Source organism: Plectropomus leopardus, chromosome 7, assembly GCF_026936395.1.
Source record: "Plectropomus leopardus strain MGB_pleo_1.0 chromosome 7, ASM2693639v1, whole genome shotgun sequence".
Taxonomy (NCBI): Eukaryota; Metazoa; Chordata; class Actinopteri; order Perciformes; family Serranidae; genus Plectropomus; species Plectropomus leopardus.
Genome location: NC_142182.1, coordinates 13,911,704 through 13,934,657, shown reverse-complemented (window position 1 = coordinate 13,934,657; position 22,954 = coordinate 13,911,704). Strand labels below are relative to the sequence as shown.

At 40.2% G+C, this 22,954-nt stretch overlaps 1 protein-coding gene across 2 annotated transcripts in view; it reads right to left on the bottom strand.

Annotated features, from left to right (window-relative positions):
• Nucleotides 1–22,954, bottom strand: part of trim44 (TRIM family member 44) — a 55,907-nt gene that overhangs the window by 10,160 nt on the left and 22,793 nt on the right. For both annotated transcript variants that reach the window (XM_088079987.1, XM_042496694.2), the window contains exon 5: nt 21,059–21,081. In XM_088079987.1, coding sequence (XP_087936113.1) covers nt 21,059–21,081 — 23 coding nt within the window. The remainder of the gene's footprint in view (nt 1–21,058; nt 21,082–22,954) is intronic.

Genomic DNA, 22,954 nt, shown 5'->3' with positions numbered 1-22,954 from the left:
GCAGATATCCCTGTTGAGCCACAGTCGCAGGCAGTATTGGTTTTGTTTACATGGTGATTTTTTTGGACTGATTAGAGTGTTTTCCTCTAGAAATATAACTGCCTATATCCACACTGACCACAGCATACTGCATAGATTTAAAAAAAAAAAAAAAGGAAAGAAAAAGAAAATCTCTTTTATAAAATCTAAAATGACTGATTTAGCCAAGAAAAGTGTTCTTTCATCCTATCAATTATGAAGTAAATCTTTTTGTAATTACATATCAGTTTGGGAAGACACCCTTTAAATATGCAAAAATTTACACCCAAATTTAAATTAGATGAATTATTGACTGTATCTTAATGCCTGAAGATCAATGGAAGAGCGTGAGTCAAACTGCCTGACCAAAGAGAGAGCATGCCATCATATGCTGCACGTTTGGAGCCGACGGAATAATCGCTACCAACAGTGACAGTCTGCCTCTTTCAGAGTCACTGGTCTATTCATACTGTTCACTGGGAATGTCTTCTCCCTGAAAAACAATGCAACACCCTGTGGTGTTTCCATGCTGCTCCAAAGACTTAATCAGCTCACGGAGGAAGTGAGGAGACAAGGCACAACAACAGGCAATGCATCATGGTACAGGGGACAGAAAGCCGGGGGCTGTTTAATATGACCCTTTGTGTGCACCGCGGCTTATTCATCAGAGCAAAATGGAAGAGGCGAGGATAAATCCATCTCATCATCCACCAGATGTATTGCCTCAAGTAGACCCCATTCAAACTCATGTTCATGCATGCCATTAGTTTGAAATGTGCATCTAAAAGTGCGGCTGCATAGCACTCCAACCAAGGATTGCGTGCAGTCGACTCACTACAAAATGCATGTATTATGCCGAGGATGCATACAGACTGTGAACAGTGAGGCGGAAAGGTCAGTGAAGCGGAATAAAATAGTGTGCTGATGCTCAGCCAATCAGAATAATCACACAGGTTTCGTCTGAGCTGCAGCAGGTGTGAGGAGTTGGATGAGTACCGTTATCCCTCCATGAACTAATTTCCCGCTCACTTTGACACAGGTACCTGCCGTTAATCATACAGAGGAATTAATGCAGAGCCATTCAGATAAGAGCATTAAACCACTGTAAAGACTCAATCTTACATTGGCTCATTTAGAGATTTCACAATTTCTGTGGCCACGGGGGCAATCGAGGAATTAATTGAGGAGAACTGCAGCAATCTCGTCCACAAAGCCCTCAAAAATAGAACTGCTCATTAGTGTGAATGTGCATTTAAAATTGACCTCAACATGATAACAACCATCTCTGTTTTCACTTGCTTTAGATATATATGACTGCATGTGGACCATAATACTTCCTTTAGAGCCCCTCTTTACAGAGATGCAATCTGACAATCAACAATTATTCTGAACAGCACACCTTTGTGTAGGCACAGGACTGTGCCATCCAATTTTCCAGAGCCATTATGCTCTTGGTCACAAATTAAATGGCAATGTATGACGTTTAGAAGATCCCTTAGAGGAGAGCAAGGAGGAGATAATGGAATCACCTTAATGATTCTCCAGTGTATAACAAAGAGAGAGGGGAGAGAGGACAGACATGTTGGAAGTCGTCTCCTAACAAGAGGTTTAATCTTCGGGAGGTTATACTGTGTCATTGTTCATTTGACATACTTAAAAATATGCAGCGACTAAAACACAGTCAAACTCAGACCCATAAAGAAACCCAAGGGGTGTTTATGAAACAGGATAAATGGTTCACTGTGGTCTATAACAATTGCCTACTCTGGTGACACAAAGTAAATGTTACTGTTTGGTGTTTCGCTGCGAGAGGGACATGATGACTGATGGCAAACTGAGCACCGTTTAAGGACTACAGATGTAATAGGATGCAGTGAGTTAAAAGCCTGGACAAAACACTGGTTGCCAAAGGGTGAGCACAGTCCTATAACACTGCTACAAGCTGAAGTGATGCTTTAATAACTGGAATGGTCCTAAACAAAACACAGGAACCATTTCCAAAAAGAAAATAAAAATGTTATTTCTTGAGTGCCTGCCATCCATTTCCAGTAAAACTGAAAGTACCAAAGCTAAATAAATAAATCAGTAAAGCATAATTCAACTCTGAATCACATGCTGCACCTCTGGCCACATGCCAATCACTGATGTTAAAGCAGCTACAATTCATTCACAATCACCACCACAGTAACCCGGGTCACACAGCGGCAGCTTAAGGTTGGTAAAAATAGATTCACTAATCTTATAGCATACTCACATAAAGTACACAATAAAGTGACATGAAGAGACCATGGACTTAATCACACAGTGGCTCAATTCAGCTGCCTGTGCAATATTGTAGGAACAGAACTTTAATACACTGAGTAAATAAAGTATATGACAACTTACTAAATTTCAGAGGTGTACATTTTCCTCTACTTTTTCAATCGTATGTAGGCAATATCTTGGAATATATTGTGTATTATAGAACTTTTATTTTATTATTGTATTGTTACTGTGAGTATACATTTTGATTTCCACATCTACTCAAGATAACCCAAACCCTCATGAGTGGTTTACGATAATGACAATGTCTCCACCACAGATCTTGAGAAAATACTACTATAAACTGTGCCTTACAAAATACTTTCATGTTCATCTGAGGATAAACCCTTAGTATGGATAACAAAATGGCCCTTTTCTCTGGTGCCAATCAAAGGCCTAACCTTATGTTTCAGTGCTTTTAAAGGCCCACCAAACCAACATTAGATAACTAGCAACGACAAAAGCCCCCTGTTGTGTCGCCTCACGTCTCCGTGTCTCAGCCAAAAAGCTGCACGTAAACAACCAAACCGATTGCCATCTGCCATGTGTGTTCTGTGCCTTTGTGAGAGGAAATACACCTCCATACCAGCAGACAACAGTTGTCTGTATTTATCATTCAAAAAGGGAAACCAGAAGACCTTCTTGACGTTAGTTAGCCAGTTAGCACATTAACAACACAATCCAATGGTGAAAGAAGGAAGCATGTTACTGTGCGGCAGCAAACAATAACACAAACCACCAGGAAACATTTCTGCTAAAGAGCTCAGTGGCAAAAGAAAAAGAATCCTACCTCATATAACAAGTTTGTTTTGATCTTACTCCCTCTTGACTTTAACCGTTTATATTCCACACTTATGTTTCTCTTCTCGTGCATTGGGCTGAACGGCCAATCAGCGATTTCATTCACTAGTTGGTTACATAGCAGCTGCTGCCGATTCAGCGTGCTGAATTGGTGGAATAAAGCCAACAAGGGTCAAAGAGGGCAATCAGCACGAGACACACCACAGCAACGAGGGCCATGGACAGTCACCAACGGCTGACTTTAAGCAATGGCCAGCTGTTGGCTTGGTTTCTTATCGGCTGTCAGGGTCCAAGGACAGAGGGATGTCACACTCTCTGAAGTCCTTTGAGGCAAACTGTTATTCATCACATTGGGATTTATAAGTAAAACTGATCTGAATGTTGCCTCTGTTCAACAAATTTGTTTTCTTGATCGTAAGGCATTTCAGCTTACAAAAATGCTAGTGTGGTTTTAGTCTGTTGTTCTTGATTATCATGTTCATGAAACAAAAAAGCACAATTTTCAGTAATGCAGCTTTTTCTCAAAATGCCAACCGCCATAAAACTCAACAAAAGATGAAGCAGATGGGGGAAGGCTGTATGTATATGTACGGAGAGGAAGATGCCTCTTTCTCTTATTATTTTCATGGACCTGACAGAAAATGAGCTGTTTTTATATTGTACAAATGTTGTTTTAATGTATTTAAATATGTATTGCTTGTATTTTATGAAAACACCTGTAAAAGCATTGGTGTAAATGCTCAACCATAAACAAGTGGCACATTCAAATGCGTCGTAAATGGAGTCTGATTGGTTCACTCACTCCACTTGAAAGAGTCTTTCTTCCCTTGACAGCTCTTCGCTGCAATGTTACTGCTTTTATTCACAACACAGTTGTATCTGCATTTTCCCTGAAATGTAACTAGGTCTTCAGGTAGGAAATTGGCAGTACACATTTCGCTGATTATTGATCTCTTCTCGTATTCACACATGACCCAAATGCAGAAAATGTTCCTCAATATTCCAGGGACAGACTGCATGTGTGAAAGGGGCTTAGAATACTCTCTGATTTTCCAGTCGCGGTATGAATCCTGTTTATGTTCTCAGTTACTTTTATTTTTCTGCAATTATAATGACCATTTCCCCATGCAAAGTAATCTTACCTCCTCCAATATTCAGTCTGTTTTGTTCCTGTTGTATGAGATTGTTATCTCATCTTAAATGCGTAAACAACCATTGCTGGATCAGAAAATCTTCTCGAATTAAAGCTCTGCTAACCTGGTATGCAAGACCAGTTATCTGAGACCACTTGAACCCACATATCTCCAGCACAACCTGGCTGATCTTGCTTCATTATACAGGTCCCAGGTCTGGGGATATCTGATACTTGCCAAGCAGAGTGAAACTTCCTTTTCCCACATGTTATTTTTTTATTCTATTTTTTTTAATATGCAGACTTTAAATGCAGACTATGTCTTTGGCTTAAATTGAAATTTCTGTAGTATCTAATACTCCTTTGAAGTTGGAATCTCAAACCCACAAGAGTGAAAAAGGGAGAGAAAAACACACTGGAGAGATAAACTTTTATCTGTCCTTTGGAAAGCACAGCACATCAGCTTATAGGTAATGAATAGTGAGCACCTATGCTGTCCCCACTCTCCCCTTTACTTAGGACTTAGGACTTACATTCTTCTTTCCCTATTTCCTCTTTTGTAACTTTAGTCTGGGTGTAATTTTATTCTTGGCCTTGCCTCTGTCTTTCATTATTACCTGTATCTTCTTTTCAACTGTTTTTCCCCTTCCCATCTCTCCCCTCATTTGTCCACAACTGAAATGCCTTCCTCTCTGCCCTTTGTTGTCTCCATAGGCAGCATTGATCCAGGGTTACTGAAGGGAGTCCTTCCCAGCCTGATCTGCACAGTCAGTCATGTGACCACTGAGCTGGCTCTGTCCCACAGCCAGACAGCCATTATGAAGACTGACTGGCCACAGCAGCGCCCACACACTTGGCAGGCTGGCAGAGCTGCCCCCTGTTGCCGCTTTCAAACAACCCCCTTCTCTAACAGCAGAACGCCGGCGCCACCTTAATCAGTTGACTGCCCAGGTGCCCGGACGAGCTGTCCCGGAATCTGGATTGCTCTGGAGAGATTTTAAAATTAAAAGCCTGTTTACGCCACACTTGGGGAAATGATACTGACTCTTGCTCTCCACTTTCAGAGATGGAGGGATGTCAGGGGCACATATGGTCAGAGAAGAGGAGGAGGAGAGAAAAAGAGAGGGGGGAAAAAGCGTCTATGAGACAGTGAAAAACAGACAGCGTTAGAGAACAGACTGGCTATTAGGCGAAGCCTTCTGTCACATGAAAAGTCCCCCTCCCCTGCATCCAAGCCCTGTCATCCAAGTCCTCAGTGTGAAGGACACCCAGACAGACAGCTCAGAAAACCTGGGCTCCAGACTGTCACAACTCTCATCTCGCCTGATAAAAGTTTCGTATGCCTCATCCGTCCCTCCCCGCCTTTTCCTCTGCAGAATGTTAAACACTCTGTGGAATAAAGGACTTCCCTAAGGGTGCAGCACAAAAACCTTCCTCTTGCAACAAACAAACAAACCAACAAACAAAAAACAGATTAACAGTTATCTCTACCACAAAACCAACTTTAAAGATAAGTTCTAAATGCAAATTTCGTGGTATAATGCAAATGTATGAGACTTTAGAGGCAGCACTACAGAAACTTAGACTAGTTTTGGCTTATTTGTTGTTTTGTTTCTGCAGAAGCAGCATAGTTAGATGCAGCATTGCAACACAGTGAAATACAGTCATAAGGCTTGACAGCTCCCCAGTGCTGCCTGACTAATAATTTTTTATGTGTACTAATGCATCGTGTAAAACATCTGTCATAAAACATAAAAGCCTGTCTCCTGAAGGTGACATGCCCCTATCAACTATTTCATCATCAATTTCATTGTTTTTTTGTTTTTTGTTTTTTTTTTAAATAAAAAGGCATGCCCATCCTTGAGATATGGATCTTGATCTGAATACTAGAGTTGGGTTGATATCTGGCTTTGCCTGACTGGTCTGGTGTATTAGCTTAAACTGGTTTGATTTTATGCAATCTTGCTGACCTTTTGTCATTATGACTTTCTGGCAAATTAAAAGAAGTCTACCACGTCACAGCCCTAAATCCAACTATATAGCATTAGTAATGAGCAACATGACAATGCAATTTCTATAATCTTATGTTTGTAAATGGAGTACTGGAGCCAAGGCCAGTGTCTGCAACATAAAGGAGATCAAATTTCAGAAGAGGCGAGGGGGAAGCCACAATGTGTCTGTTTACTTGAAAATTTGTGTTTTTTTGGGGTGACGAGAGGACATAGTGGAGTAAGTGTCCTAAGAAAACTAAAACTGGGCCAATATGACGACATGTTGTATTTTAAGCAAATAAAAGAGGTGTCCTAACAGGCTACAAGCCCCATTTCAGGGTGAACTTTTGTTAGATATCATGTTTCTATTCATTTCTGTCAGGCACTTTGAAAGTACAATGGGCAATGGACCAGGTTTAGCTTACTTATGTAGTTGAAATGAGGAATTTTCTAAACAATACCGTTATATTTAATTAAAATAACCCAGATAAGGTGGCAGCTAGCTGTAGGGATCACCATACAGCTTAAAGTTTCTGGTAAGCTAATAACAAGCTAGGCTACTTGCTGGCTATATTGTATCACTTCTAGTAAATACTACAATATCAAATGTGTTTACTGTGTTTAAAATTACCATTACACACATAAGAAGATAACAAGTGTGCTACACACCCATTTTTTGAGAGTTAACGTCACCAGTTTGATCTTGAGCGCACAGCTGACTGCTATGTGGTTTGTTTGCATGACGTAACAGAAGTACACATTCAATTTATTCAGTGTGGTCACAGAGCTCCAATGCTACATGATGCTTTGTCATAGCCAGACACTTGTTTTCTCTTGGGACACAGCGTCATTATATTTCACTCACGAACAGCCGCTGAGTCACATGGGAAACCCAGTAAAATTTGTTGAACTGGTCCAGTCTGGTGTTTGGCCTAATACCAAACTGGCTTGAAATTTCTTTATGTCGGCCCAACTCTTGTGAATACAAGACATAATTTCTCCCTAAAACATGCAAATGTTGAACAACATTCACAAAAATCAAAAACAATGATTTTTAATCATATAAAAATGGGTGAGCAATTGGCTGGTTCAAAAGGGAAACTCTGATGTGCAAACGGGACCCTCTGTCAGAAAAAGCAATTAATTTCTCGTTCACATCCCTCCCTTCACAGAACAACGCTGGATTAAGGTGATTTTGTAAAGTGCATGCTAAATCTCCCATTAGAATCCCGAGGTAGTTAAATCCCATTCATCTCCTTATTCCTCTCTAACCAATACTATAAATCTACATGGTGACAGGGCTCATCGTGAAGCTGCTGAATTAAACATGTCAACCTTCTCTCACTCCTCCAACCCCTCGCTGGGAGAATAACTGAGCAGAGGGACAAAACTGTGGACTGGAAGAGGGAAGAGGGGCCCTGACAACCACCCCACTGAGCACTTTGACACGTGCTGTGACGTCATTGCTGAGGCCAACTGTGGAAGGGAGATGTTTGTCAATGGTGTGTGTGTGTGTGTGTGTGTGTGTGTGTGTGCTGTTTTAGTGTTGACAGTTCATACCTAAGGCCAGAGGTTTGATAAGGCACTGATTCATTGCCCCTTGGTTCAGCCTGCCACTATCGTCCTCCTACATCTCCGCCGAACTGAAATCAGACCTGTAATTCCACTCGAAGGCTAACACACTATGATGTGCATATGTGTGTGTGTGTGTGCGCGTGTGGTAAAGAGGACATAGTAGGTGAGACAGTGGGATGAAGGCATCTGTGTGTGAAAGCATCTTCCTGTCTGTGCGGAGAGACAGTTGCCTTGTTCTTTTTGTCTTTCCACTAATTACACAAACCATGTGTGTGTGTGTGTGTGTGTGTGTGTGTGTGTGTGTGTGTGTGTGTGTGTGTGTGTGTGCATGTGTGTTTCATGTTTATGCGTAGTTGCGGAATGAATAATGAATGTTTATACACAGTGTGACATCTTCTGAGCGCTTTTACTTGTGTGTGCGTGAGGATTGCATGCATGATAGGGTGGAAGGCAAAGTTTCTACAGATCCAGTATGACAATCTGCCTTGTGGATAAAACACTGAGAGTGAAGTGTGTGTATGTGTGTTTGAGTGTGTGAGTGAAAAAAAGAGAGAGTAAATGGGAGAGAGAATATGCAAAGAGTTTCCAGAGAACCTTTTTTTTTGTAAATAATTCCCTGACAAGATACAAGACAGGCGGAGAGGGAGCTCTAATTGCCTCGTCCACTTCCTGTGCAGTAAGTCACATCAGCCTTACTCGCCAAATAATATTATTCTCAAATGCAAACAAAGCTCATTCATCGCCTACAGCATGCAACATGCCCATCATGCCAATTAGCAGCTGCCTGATTGGCAGTTTCCCGAGGTGGTGATTTCGGTTGACAACATTGACATTTGCTGATCATTACAGTCCAGCTGTTAAATGTTCAGATCGTATAATCTGTTTAAAGCGCCCAATAACGGCTCACCAGAGACTATAGATTGTTGAAATGAGAGTATGGCTGTCAGAAAACAAAATTACAATTCATGCTAGTGATACAGCTATTTTTAGCCATGCTGGTGGCAATGTCGGTCTGTCTGGTCACCACTTTGGTCCAGAATGAAACATCACGCCAACTACTGAATGACTTTTTATATACAAACATTTAAGGTCTCAGTGAACCTAATTAAGATACTAGTTTGCCAATTTGTTAGTGTGAGCATGTTAGCATTCTGTTTTAAGCTTTTTAGCTCAAAGCACTACTCTGTCTTTAAGTACAGCCTCATGCCCGTAGACCAGTGATACTCCACTCATGGCCCATAGGCAAGATCTGGTACCCAGTAGGGTGCTGGGTGGTCCCCCAGCCATTACTGTCTACAGTGAAAATAAACTGATTAACACTGTGATTGAAAAAAGTGCCAGGAGAGGATCGACTGAACTGCCTGAAAAAGGGTCTGTGCAAAGCCCTAAATGTCCTTAAATCCTAGAAATGTCCTTGCTTACAACTGACTTGATTGGTTGAGTATTTCTCCTGTAGAGTTTTAGTTTTGTTGTCCAAACCCCCCCCTCCCAAAAAAAAACAAACCCTAAAAACTTTCATTTTAATTTCTGATAAAAAGTCAAGTATTTATAATCCATCTTTTATTTAAACATTGTGTGTTGCTGCCGTTACACAAGATATTTCATAGTTTACAGGCTGAGAGCAAAATATCCTCAGACATGACATATGACTTGCTATAATATACTGCTTGTGAATCTCATAATCAAAACTAGAAGGTCATTTCAATATCTCTGCAGCAAAGCCGCAACTCGCCAGATGTGCTTTGACATGTGGCGGGGATAAAAAAGAGAAAATCACAACATCTGCAGCTTGGATGTAGCGATTCCAGCTCCTGCCGTCTGCCAACTCTCTTCATCACTGCACTTGCTCAATCACATTTCTCTCACTTTTTCTTTTTGTCTTGTCGCTTTTTTTCTTTTTCACACACACTGACACTCAGGCGCAGACAACACACACTCACACCAGAAGTATCCGTTTCCAGAGGGGGAAAGTGAGCTGTAATTAACACGTTTGGATTTATTATTTTATTTCTGATACCAAATCCTCACAGCCTTTCTCTTAACAGAAAATACAAACCGCAGAGGCATCTATGACAATGTGAATATTATATGGGACAGTTAGAGAAGTTTGGGGTGGGTAATTCAATGAGCATGTGCAAGGAAAAAAAAGAATTAACGAGTCGGGCTGGGAGAGACGAGTGCAGCACTTAGGAACGCCATATTCATAAATAATGAAGTAGATAATAACACATCAACACATTTTACGATGTGACATAAACATGACATGTTCCGCCTGAATTTACAGTCACAGAGATACTAAATTAATGCAAGACCTAGGGGGAAAAATGAGTATGGTTTCTCAGTTTAAGCAACTCAGCACAATGTTCCACAGTGGGCTACATATAAGATAGCACAAGGTTATCAGGAGGGGGATTTGTTGAAGCGGATATAACAAAATATGGACCAGTGGAAGATATGCTTATACCAGGAAGCTTGGTGAAGTTTACCATCAGACACTAACCCAATGTTGCTGTCTTGTGCACTGGAGCTTTCAGAAATATTATTTGCAAAGCTTTCTTTCATTTTTCATGCTTTTCCCCTCCGTATTACCAACCTGCCCAGAAAGCTTACAGTAGTTTCGCTGTTTTCACCTCCCCCGTTTTTCCCCCCACTTTCCTCTTCAGCAGTCACAACACATCTTCCTTTGGTAGAGCTGAAATACATCTTTACAGGCTACACCTTAAGCTCATCTCTTCTCGGACTGGTTACACCACAACTGCACTCACTTAACACTACAAACACTATTCTACTATTTGCTATCTTTTATGGCATTTGTTCCTTGCATGCATTTAAAAGGTCCAATGTTTAGGGATTTATTGGCAGAAATGGAATACAACATTGTAGGCATGTTTCCTTCAGAGTATAACCACCTGAAAGTATGAATTGTTATTTTTTCGTTATCTTAGAACGAGCTGTTTATATCTACACAGGGAGCGGGTCCTCGTCTGTAGAGATCACCATCTTCACTGCTATGTTTCTACAGTATCTGAGAACTGGCAGACCAAACACTGGCTCCAGATAGGGACATTGACATTTTGGCACTGGTCTCCAAAGCAGCCCCCCACAGCAAGCTGTGTTGGAAAAACAAAGTTTGTAAATATGTGAAATAGGTTTGCACAGTGTTTTTACTGGTTTAAATCACCAGGTTTGTTTTGGCGTGGATGAGACCTCTGCAGATAATTCAGCTTCCTGCAAAAACCTCCTGAACATCTGGATTTCAAGTTAGAAGAGAAAAAAGATGATCACAAATTAGCAGGTGCTGGGCTAGTGGCCTGTCTGCAACAGTGTTGGAGAAACTCTGATTTGTAATGTGAAACTGCTTTATTCAGTGTTTTTACTGGTTTTAAATCAACCTGGTCCATTTGTTTTGAAGAGGAGGACTGAGGATTCTGTTAATGGTAAAAACCTCCTGAATGTCTGGATCAGAAAAAAGGTCAGCACATATATGCAGGCACTGGACTAGCAGTCCCTTTGCCATGTGCTGAAAAGCATAGGAGAAACATTTATTTGCAATGTGTAACTGCTTTATTCAGTGCTTTTATCAGTTTTAATCACCAGGTCTGTTTGTTTATGAAAGGAAGAGACCTCTATGGATAATTGGACTTAAACTTCCTGAACAATGAACACTGAAAGAATTCTAAAAACAGAAGTTTTAGCTAGTTGCTGCAGTCCTCACTGCTAGATACCACCAAATCCCCCTAAATCTTAGATACTGGACGTTTAATTCTAATCTTAAATGATGTTAAACTTACAAATGTCTCCTATTTTAGCTTGCACAAAGTCCCTCTGGAAAAGAGCATCAGTCCAATACGTATAATAGGGATTGCAAAGGTTCTCAAGCCACCACTTTGTGTTAAATCTTACCTATTTTTCATATTTTAGGGCAAAGTTAATCAAATATGAATATTTAAAGAGTCCTGTGGTGCTCTTTGTTAAATTGTTAAAGCCTCTCTGATTCTCTCTTATCAGCTTTTAAATGACAGCAGAATAAAAATGACAATCATTCTTTTTCTCAAGGTATAAAGTCACTATGCTGACACTGATCTCTGAAGAAAAGCACTTCAGCACGCGGGCACGTGAGCGCACACACACACACACACACACACACACACACACACACACACACACACACACACACTCACACACAGAATTCAACAGAAGTGTGAGTACAGACATCTTTTTACACACACAACAAAAACAGAGGCAGGAAAGACAAGGAAGGGTATGTGGTAGAGAGATGTATTTTACACACATGGATTAACAATCCATTATTCATAGGCACTATGGGCTCAAAGCATCAACACAAACACAGCAATGACCCTATTCTGCTGCACTATAGCCTTGGATGCATCACAGACGCTTACCGCTGACTATTTACTCCTCAGGATTACAGACAAGACATACCGCGCTGGCCACAGCTCTCATATCTATCTACACAGCAGATCAATATGAGAAGCGCTCTTAAAGCTCCGGTCAAAGCTCTATACACTGTGTCCCTGGCTCTCACTGGCCTATACTGTAGGAAATGAACAACTAAAAAATCCAGCAACTATGCTGCTACAAGCTCTGTTGGAATTCTAAATCCTGAAGTACATCAAACTTATTAGGTGGCAATCCCCAATGCAGTCAAATACAATATCAAAATAAGCTGTTTCTGTTTGAAAATACATTCATACCTGTCATGTCTGTTTCACAAAGTACATCCCAAACTGTCTGGTCTCTTCTGCATTTTTGACAGGCCGTTATACAGACATGAGTCACACTTGCCACTTTAACAGGATATTCAATTAGACAGCTTCCATTTCCCAACTTGCTCTTTGAACCATCATAATGCTCCGAAAGGTTCCAGTGGAATCTGAAGGCTCTCACATGCAAAACCGAGATAGATGGGTTGTGCTAAAGTGTTATTTTGTAGGTGAATTACCTCATTTGTATTCAGGAAAAGTTTCAGGGGAAACAAATAACTGCCATTAGTCATCACAAAAGACAAAGCAAACAGAAGCACACGCGCACACACATGCACGCATACATTTGTCGACTTATTTCCCTTATTTATTCCCTTAAACACCTCCGCACACGCACCTGTCTCCTCACTTTTCCAAATACTTTGATGTGAGTCATGCTAGTACAGGCAGTATCCATGAAACACATGTGCGTGCGCGCGCACACAGACACACACACACACACACACACACACACACACACACACACACACACACACACACACACACACACACACAAATAATGACATATAAAAAAAAACTGGACGAAGGTTGTGCATGTGGCATGAATTATGCATGCTTATAGTCTCTTATCATCTAAATGCATGTCTCTGTATTTGTCAGTTTGGTTTGTGTGTGCTTTGCATTCATTTGAGATGGGAGATGCACCCCTGTGGAATGGTGATGGCCAAGGGAGGGAGGGAGAGAGAGAGAGAGAGAGAGAGAGAGAGAGAGAGAGAGAGAGAAGGAAGAAAAGGAAAGAAGACAGACGGACAGAGAGAGAGTATTAATGAAGAGGTTTTAGTACAGTCATAACAACAGCTGGGCCTTACACACATACATACTTACACAGGAAAAGATGATGCAGCAGATGCATCGCGCTGAAACATTTTAAATTATTAAATGAGTGCATGTTGACACACACACACACACACACACACACACACACACACACACACAAACAAACACAATGGGATAAGGGCGAGAGGGCCTTTAGTGGCTCCTTCATGGCGTACATTTTTCATTAGAGAAAATGCAGCTCTCTTCCTCCATGTCCTCATCTCTGGGTTCTGTCCTGTGTCCTCTGGCCATGCTCCCCTGACACCTCCCAGCTTCACTCAACCCATCTATTTGACCCAGCGAAGGGCAAGTAGCTAAGACAGACAGATAAGCTGCGTCCCAAAGTGCCTGCCTTAGCTTCCCTGTCAGCCCCTTTTCCTTGAGTTTGTCTGTTCGTGTGAATGTACGCCATGATTGAGGGTGGGCTACATCCTTCACTCAGTGAGACACAGTGAGCGATTTGCCCCATTGCTCTTGTGTGTCAGCAAGCATGCAATGATGGCAGACTGCAAGAGCACATCTGTGTCTCAGTCTCTCTCTCCATATCTCTCTATCTAAAATAAAGCTGGATGGATGAAGGGATGGATAGATGGAATGAATACAGTGTAGAAATATATATATATATATATTTATATGACAATATCGGCACATAATATGCATTGGAAGATATTGGCTTTAAAATACATACTGGAAGTGATGAACATACGGATTTCTGCGAATATCACAAACTGATATATATATTTTATTGACAGTGAACAGGAAAATCATCATCAGCAAGTTGATGTATTTTTCTAATTTTGCACAATGACTAGATATTACATAAATTGAAAAGCATTGTATTTTATGTCTCCCTCTGCTGGTGGGCAATCACGATAAGGGTATGCATAATATGATGTTAAATCCACTACAGAAGAGACTTGATCACTAAAATTAGAGGGGATAAAAGTGCATATATCAATATTGGTATGGGTTATCGGCCAAATAAGTTGTTGTATATCGGCATATTGGATATTCAAAAAAATCCAACATTGTACATCCCTATACATTTTTCATGTAAGAGTGCAAATGCATGTTGTCCATACATAGTATATGTGAGTGCATGTTGGAGAGATTCTGTAAAAGTGAAAACAATAGAGAAGGAAATTAAGAGACAGAATCTGCCCACTTTCCCTCTGTGTGTGCATGTGAGTGTGTTCTGGGCCATGCATGCATGATAAAGTAAGCAGAGCAGGGGACGGGAGCTCCTGAGATACAGCGGAGACGTGAGTGATTGGAGCAATGAATGGGGGGGGACCTCGCATTGTAATTAGAAGTGCTACGCTTCCCAGCGGGCTTTACCATTTTAGTGTGATTACACTGTGTGATTTATATGCTCAGAAGGCCTCCATCACTCTTGCTAAGCAAACCTGCCACATGTCGCAAAGCTTTACCTTTTCTTAATTCAGATGGTTTTTCTTCCTATGGCTTTACTGATCAAGAGGCTGATCTGAACCCAGAACCAAACAAAGTTATCAGCTGAAGTTATTGACTATTTTCATTTAGGAGATCAAATACATTAACTGTCAACCAGAGCTTCCACTTTACTTGCATCACAGTTATTTATGCCTACTTCTTTTTCTTCAGATGATACGAATGCTTTTTGTTGTTTTTTAATGATTCCATTTTTAAAGAAAGCTCTGGGGTTTTGCAGTCTCCTTGCTCTTCTCCTTTCTTCTGTTTAAATAATTTTCCTGCAAATAAAATAAATCTCACACAGATAGAAAGACAGATTTTCATAAGAGTATTAATCAGGAAGCGGGTGAAAAGTGACTGAGTGTGATGCGCTCACACAGACATGCCAATTACAATCCATATGTGCTCCATTCTAGTCATTATTTCATTCATGTCGTGCATCTATCCAGATGTTTGTACTGCACCGGATACAAGAATACTTTTATGTTTAAAAAAACCTTCTTTGGAAGGTATTTACTATTGTAGAGGAATGGTCAGGTATTTCTTTGAAAGTTTGGGTGAATAGGAAAAAAGCCATTCCATGACTGAACTGCTGAGAGAAACTAGCCACGACTGACAAGTGTTGAACTGTTTTTACCCTAATTTTCTTCGGAAACAACTCTTCTTTGAGGCATCCCATTTTCATTGCTATTTCTTTTTTATGCTCAGATTGACAGGATACGAAAACACAAGGGAAGGCACACTGTGGGAGGCAAAGAAAACAGCCAGTTGCATCTCTGACAAGACCTACATAAAGATGACACTCCTTCCAAAAATACTTCTCTGTTTTTTTGTTGGATGTTTAACTACACAAATGTTGACTGTTATCTGCATTTATATAAATTATTAAAATTTCCCAGTAGTTGGCAGAGAAGAAACAAAAACATCAGGGACATTAAGGGTCAGGGTTTAAGGTTTTGACTGCTCGTGTGAAACTGAGCACTAGCATTCAGAGCTAAAGTTCAGATATGCAGCTGTCCACAATTTAGCTATGTTAAGGCTAATAATTTGACATGCTAACATTTGTTTTGGAGCAAGCATTACTTCATGTGTGTCTTCAATTTACAATTATGATGATGCACAACAACAAATTACTGGCTTACTTCAAGGAGAATGCTATTGAGGAGGGTCAGAACAAAGAGTTTTTATGAATACTGATCCTAGCCACTTAAGCTACAATGACAGCCATATTTAACTACTAAGTAACACCACAGCTACACATACAGTTGCACAATGCTGCAAAGCTAATGAGCTTCTGTTAGCTTTACAAAAATTACAAGAATTCCTTTTATAACGTCACTTGAGTTTACTCCCAGATATAATTTCTCATAAAAAAAAACTTTCTTTTTGAGAGCAGTGAGTCAAGCAAACAATGCACCAACTGTGCAGACATTGGCTCTAACTAGCTAACATCATACACACCAATCTTATGTGTGGTAAAATTAATACAAAGAACTACGAAAAAAAGAAGAAGTTTCTGTAGCCGAATATATGTATGTGGGGTACATGTGCCTTTATATTTGTCTGGCTAGCACATCTCTAGCACAACTGCATGTTAACATATTATCAGTATTGTTTGTTACTTGTTGATAATTATAACTTTATAATGCATGAAAACTCACACCTATTTTGGTGATGTGCTGGCTTGCAGGCAAATATATATATAAAAAAGAAACTGGAAAGTTGATGTAACATGTTAAGGATTGATGTTTTCAATGAGGCTGAAAAATGTAAACCCAAATGTTGAGCTTCATAACTTTAAATAAATGCATCAGAGTTACACGTTGACAGTAATTACTATTATAACAACAACAACAACAACAACAACAACAACAACAACAACAACAATAACAATAATAATAATAATAATAATAATAATAATAATCATTAAAATACTTTGCCACTAAAGGGGAATAGCCAACCTTGGTTGGGAAGAACTGTTTAATGTTTGCTCAAATATGTTGCTTAAATGATCTGTATCCACTGACTTTCAAAATCAGAGATCTATAACTGACTTTGAACTGTTTGTTATTCCTAAGAAATTTATGAAAAACGATTAAAAAAAAAATAGATTCATTTGAGGATGGCCTCAACGACTCAATGGCTCCAACGACTCCTTCTTGGTGGCTAAATGTCCAAAACTCCCAAACTAAAACAAATGAAATTATAGAAGCCAAAAGGCAGAAAATGCCTCTTATCTACCCAAAAAGTAAATCTTCTCAAGTCCCAACAGAACAGCAAATTTAAGTCTAACGAGTGGAATTCCTTTGCGTACATCTCTTTTTCTCTCATTGACTGTCTCACTGTCATTGCTCCTATTTCTCTCTTATGCGCGATGTCTCAAGAGACAATATAAAAGTGGCTTTCTGGAATTAAAGCTATAAGCCAGTTTCTCCCCATCTCTCCTTTGTGTGTGTGTGTGTTTGTGTGAGAAGACAGCCAGAGGCAGTCTCCTCTCCTCTTTTGATCAGTGGCATAGTGACTCCAGGTACCATGGCCCTATGATATCAGTGAGGGCCCAGGCAGCAAAATATGAAAGGAAATGAATGGTGTGCCTCCATAAAGAATGTAGGTATGTGTAAACTCCGAGAGAGATATTGAATTGTAGTTAAGAGTTAAGTGCTACATTTATTTATTTCTCTTCTAATTAAATTCACATAACAAACAAATTAAATGTCATGATACCCCTTTGGGTACAAGCATAACCTATATTTTCACACATTTGACCACATTATTACATGCATGTGTTCACACACAAAAATGATTCACAAAGAGATTGCAACAGCTAGATTAGATCCGGATGACAAATATTGTTATGACTGTTCTTTTAGGAGCACTCATGCATACAAATACACACATGCAAATAAAGAGACAAACACATACAGACATTGTACACATGTACTGAAGAGAAACATGTAAAAAAAAAAAAAAGAAAAAAAAAAGCAAGCCAAGGACAGGGGTTGCAAAGGAGGTGAGGGAGTTAAAGCAAAGAAGTGAAAGCGAAATTTGCAATGCATCACGTTAGAGGCAGCAGTGAGACGGTTGGGTAGAGGGGAGTAAAACAAGATTTATATTCAGAGGAGGACAAATCTTGGCAGGCATGTAGTACCTATGTTAAGAAGCTTGGGGAGAGGCGGGGGGATCGTACTGATGAGGAAGTCCGGGAAAGATGCGTGTGGGTGCAGGATTGTGGTCCTGTGGGGATGCTCTGTCTACAGCAGCGATATGGGGCTCAGACAGCGGATTAGTGTTTCTGCTCCATAATCAATTTGCTGTCTGGATCCCATTGCACATAACCCTAAACATCCACCCTCACTTGTTCCTGCAAAATCTTTCTCCTTTTGCTCCTTCTGTCTCCCTCTACCACTTTCACTTCAACTCCTTTTTACCTGTTCACCGTTTGTTTGTTTCCCCTTCACGCCTTAAATTGATAGTTCGGATGTTTTGAATTGGGGCTATATGAGGTACTTATCTATTGTCAGTGTATTACACAAAGAAGATGGAGGTTGGTGTACTCCCTACTTGGAGAGGCAGACAGGAATAACACCCCAGAGGCTCAGCAATGTACTGCTGTGGTTGAGGGTTTTTAGCAAAACACATTTTTACCACTTAATAAAATACCTACCTAAAAAAATCAATATCAGTCTAAGTGGACACTATATTTACTATTTTTTTCAGTGCTTGACCTCACAATCCTTTCCACTGGCACAACATCTTCTTATCTGTATGTCTGTATTCCTACACAAAAGCGCAGCTGTGCTGCGTACCATATTATACCGCAGGTCAGTTGTTCAGGTCAGACTTTCAGCTGTTTAAGGAAGAGACAACAGAGACGAGAAAAAGAATTTGAATTATTATGACAGAGACAGCGATGTGCCATTCACTATGGAGACAAAAGGACACATTTATGAACCAGAGTATAAAAAGAAGGGGAGACTTGCGGAGGTAGACTAACTGTACAGAAAAAAAAAGAGGGAAAACTTTTGTGGAACTGGAGGCCAACAAAAAGAACAAGCTAACTGTGTAAACAACATGCTCACAGACTCGGAGAGGTGCTGTAGCCATGAGTGAGACTTGGTTACAACACAACTTCAGAATTTTTTTGAATCAGAAGACTCCTGCACTATACATTTCACTGGCTGTTTAGTGAGATATTTCACAGCAGTGCTTTTAGCAAATATACAGTATATACAAGTATATAACCCTCTTGAGAGAAATGTTCACTGCAAATGCTGAGTTGTCTAAGTTTTGCAGGTAGAGTGTTGATGTCTAAATCTAAACACAAGCATGCACCATCTTTAGAAAAGAGAAGTTGTGTTTCCGTTGGATTGCCCAACAGCACTCTCTGACCCAAACGGCCAGCCTGTGGTATAATGCAGCGCATGGCACAGTTGGGCTTTTGCGTAGGGAATACGGAAGTTACACGGTTGAGAAAATGTAGTGCTAAAAGAAAAGGCTGTCTAATAGTGAGGTAAAGCGGTGAAAGTACACTTAATATAGCATCCAATACTGCTGAGCTTCTAGTGTGCTAGTCCCATCTACTGTATGTAATACACTTACTAAAAATAAGTACCTCATACAACCCCACTTCAAACTATCCAAACTATGCCTTTACAATGTCCAATCTCTATCTCTCAGCCACTATAATAAACTCAAACATGAAACTGTTGAGAATCCACTTTTATCATTTCTTTTTTTCTCCAAACCTTCACTTATCCAAGTATTTCTCTTTAAAACGCGTCAGTTTCAACTAGACACAGCAGATCCTGCACCCCCTGCATTTTAGAGCAATACAGGGGACTTTGGGTGTAATTATATCAGAGAGAGAGTGTGTGTGCGGGAGTGTGTGTGTGGAGATGTAGAGGTTAACCTTGACCAAGGGCAAACTATTAGCTCCATCTCACCCTTGGGTCCAAGCTTGCTGCCATCTGCTCCAGAGCGGGGTCATAATACTGGCTGACCAATCAATAACATATTACATGTTGGCACTGGGCGCCAGCCATGGTCGTGACTTTCTTTGCTTATTAAAAGCAAGGTACAAAACACTCCAGAGAGGTAATACAGTACATTTCCCAAAAGCAGGCAGAGTCGCAATATCAATAGTACAAAGAGAAATTAAAAATGTGACTTCTGTTTGTAGACAACATGCGTGTTTTCCAAGAAAAGTGTATTTTATGGCACATGGGACTTTTTTTTAATATTCAGCCCTCACAGAAATTAATGTTCTTTTCTCTGAGGACAGATGTGCTGGCATTTGCTGAAGATTTCTGAGTATGTGTGTGTCTGTAGAGGGGAGGGGCACTTTGAGATGAAAGCCCAGAGAGACAGCAAGGAGGAGAGGCTGAGACGGCAGGTGGTGCTAGGAGCGCTCCTGTGCCGAGTGAAGGAGGCAGAGAGGTTTTTTGTCAACAGATCAATAAGTGTGAGACTGGAGGAGGACTATCCTTTTCATATTGTCTGACACAGGCAGAGATAAAGGTTAAGGATGTATTTGAGGAAAAAAAAAGACCCAAACAATCTGTATATGCGGTGGAAAAAATAAATATGGCTGCATCTGTCCAGTCTAGCTTCTCATCCTCTGTTGCACGTACCTGCACGCACACATAATCAGCTTTGGCATAGTACTAATGTTAATACTATGCTGTATCAGAGGGCGAGACTTGACCTATCTAATGACACAACAGCTTGTCTTATTAAAGTGCACACATATAGAGTATTCATGCATATAAACACACACTCACGGACACACAGCTCCAGCCTGTCAGCCACTGTCCATAGCTGTCTTATTGGACCAGGCAGATTGTCACCTCTTCTGATTCCAGCGGGCACACACAGATGAGAGCTACTAATTGCCTTGCTGGGGCACCGACGTGACTTGCATGTGACTGGTTAGGTTTTGGAGGCATGGGGAAGCTTTAAGCCCATAGGTGACTCTGTGTCTGTAGTGAGTTTGTGAGTTGCTTGAATGAGTCACTATAAGAGAGGAGAAAGACTTGGAGGCTGTGTATTTGTTACTATATGCAAGATGAATACTCATTAGTCTCATGGTTTTTGTTGGCACCAAGGACCTGAACAAGGAGGTTTTTAAGGGTCCTTACTAAACTGTCGTGTTATGAAGGGGTGAAAATGAATTATACCATCAATCTTACCTTGGCCTGGCCTCAATGTCATGCTGAAAACAAGAGAGAGAGGGAGAGAGAGATGAAACATATTTAAAATCTTTGCACAGGTGTTGGCAGATAACAAATAAAAAAGGTAAACAACATCATTTACATCAGCTTGGTCCACAGCTGGTGTGGCTCTTAATCTGACCAATTAATTTTCACTTTTATCCTTCCCCAGTTGTGCTCATGCATATTCAAGAGAGTTTTAAAGGAGCAGTCTGGAAAAAAGCACCAAGTGAGCTGCAAACATTATTTACATGTTGGCTTAAAGGGGCTTAAATGATGTTTTCCATGTCAAAACAATGGATGTGATTTGTTGACTGCCAGTATGTGACAGTTGCACAAACATCGCAGGCAAAGCTTTAATCATGTGCCCAATTAAAAACTGAACCCCATTTCAGATTCTGTCAATTTTCAGAATATGTAAATACACTATTTCACAAGGTTTAACATTTAAATTTCAGCTGTCAGTCTACATTGGTATACCCAGAATTTAGTATGCCAAACACACAGCTCCAGTATGCAAGCACTACACTTGAAATCGCTGTCATGTACTACAGCCAAACTACTTGTTATAACATTTCTAATCTCAATTGGTTTATTTTCAGTCAAGAGGACCTTGAGCACAAGACAGCCTCTGCTGTTATCTTTAATATTCTGCCCAGCACTGACTGTACTGTAGCACTGAACCTTGACTACTAGCGCTAAGATGGCTGCGCCAGAAAGGGATTTTGACACTGTGTAACTAACAGCGTCTTGAAGGCAGTAGCTCCTTGGCAGCACAGCAGATGAGGAGAGCTGATGAGTGGAGACTGTGGAGCACTGACTGGCTGTCTGCCTAACTGACTAAAATTTGGCTCTAAATTTAATTAGCTCCAGATCTGGACAAATACGTGGTTTCAAATATTGGAACTCAGTGAGATTTTTCTTGGTTTACCTTGTCAAATACTTCAACAGACTCAAAAGTCAATTTGTGAAATCAGAGTGCAAAACTGACTTTCACCGAAGAGGTTCTCGGCTGGTTGCTGTAAGGCTGCCCCTCTTTCTGTTTCTCCATTGTTTGGTTGGCTAGCTGGTTAACCGACTTATCTTTAGAAGATTGCTCGCAGTCTAGTTTTAAGACAACCAAAGTGAAGAAGACCAAAATTCCCCAAAGTCTCTTTTAAACTAAAACTACAATTATAAAGCAGTCTGCAAATCCATGGTTTCCTTTTTTAAATATAGCATAATGTATGCATTAAAAAGACTGACATCTATCAAAAACTAAATTATGTTGCTGATTAAAAAATATTTTTGGTTGATACTGTTTAGTCTACCACCCTTCACTGGTAAACCAATAAGTGCACTGTATATGGGACATCATCTATTGAGAGCTGCATTTATTAAAGGAATACTTCACCTCCCAAATTATCAGTTGTATATTTATTACATAGTTGTTGTTATTACTTTGAATTCAGCAGGAAAGTTGGTCTTGCAAGTATCCAAGGTGAACAAAAAAATCCAAAAACTGAGAAAGTTCTTGATGAATTTAAGTAAATGGGGTCCACATTTAACAACATCAAAACATTAGTTTACAAACTCTCACACAACCTGTGCAGAATAATTCAAGTTTCATTATCCAGTCGTATGCTCAGTATTTCTCAAACAGACAGTCCTTTCCGGAGGGGAACTAAACTCTAAATGAGACTTATCTATGCTCCCTTAAAAACTAGAATCTGTTGACAAAAACAGTCATTTTATCTTGCTAAACACAGGAGCTGCTGGTCAACAGCCACCCCAATTAGTTAGTTAGCTAGTGTTATTGTGTAACTTTGGCAAATCCTAACTAACCCTTTAAAACAACAAAGTAACAACTCAGACAAAGAGACTAACTGATTGAGG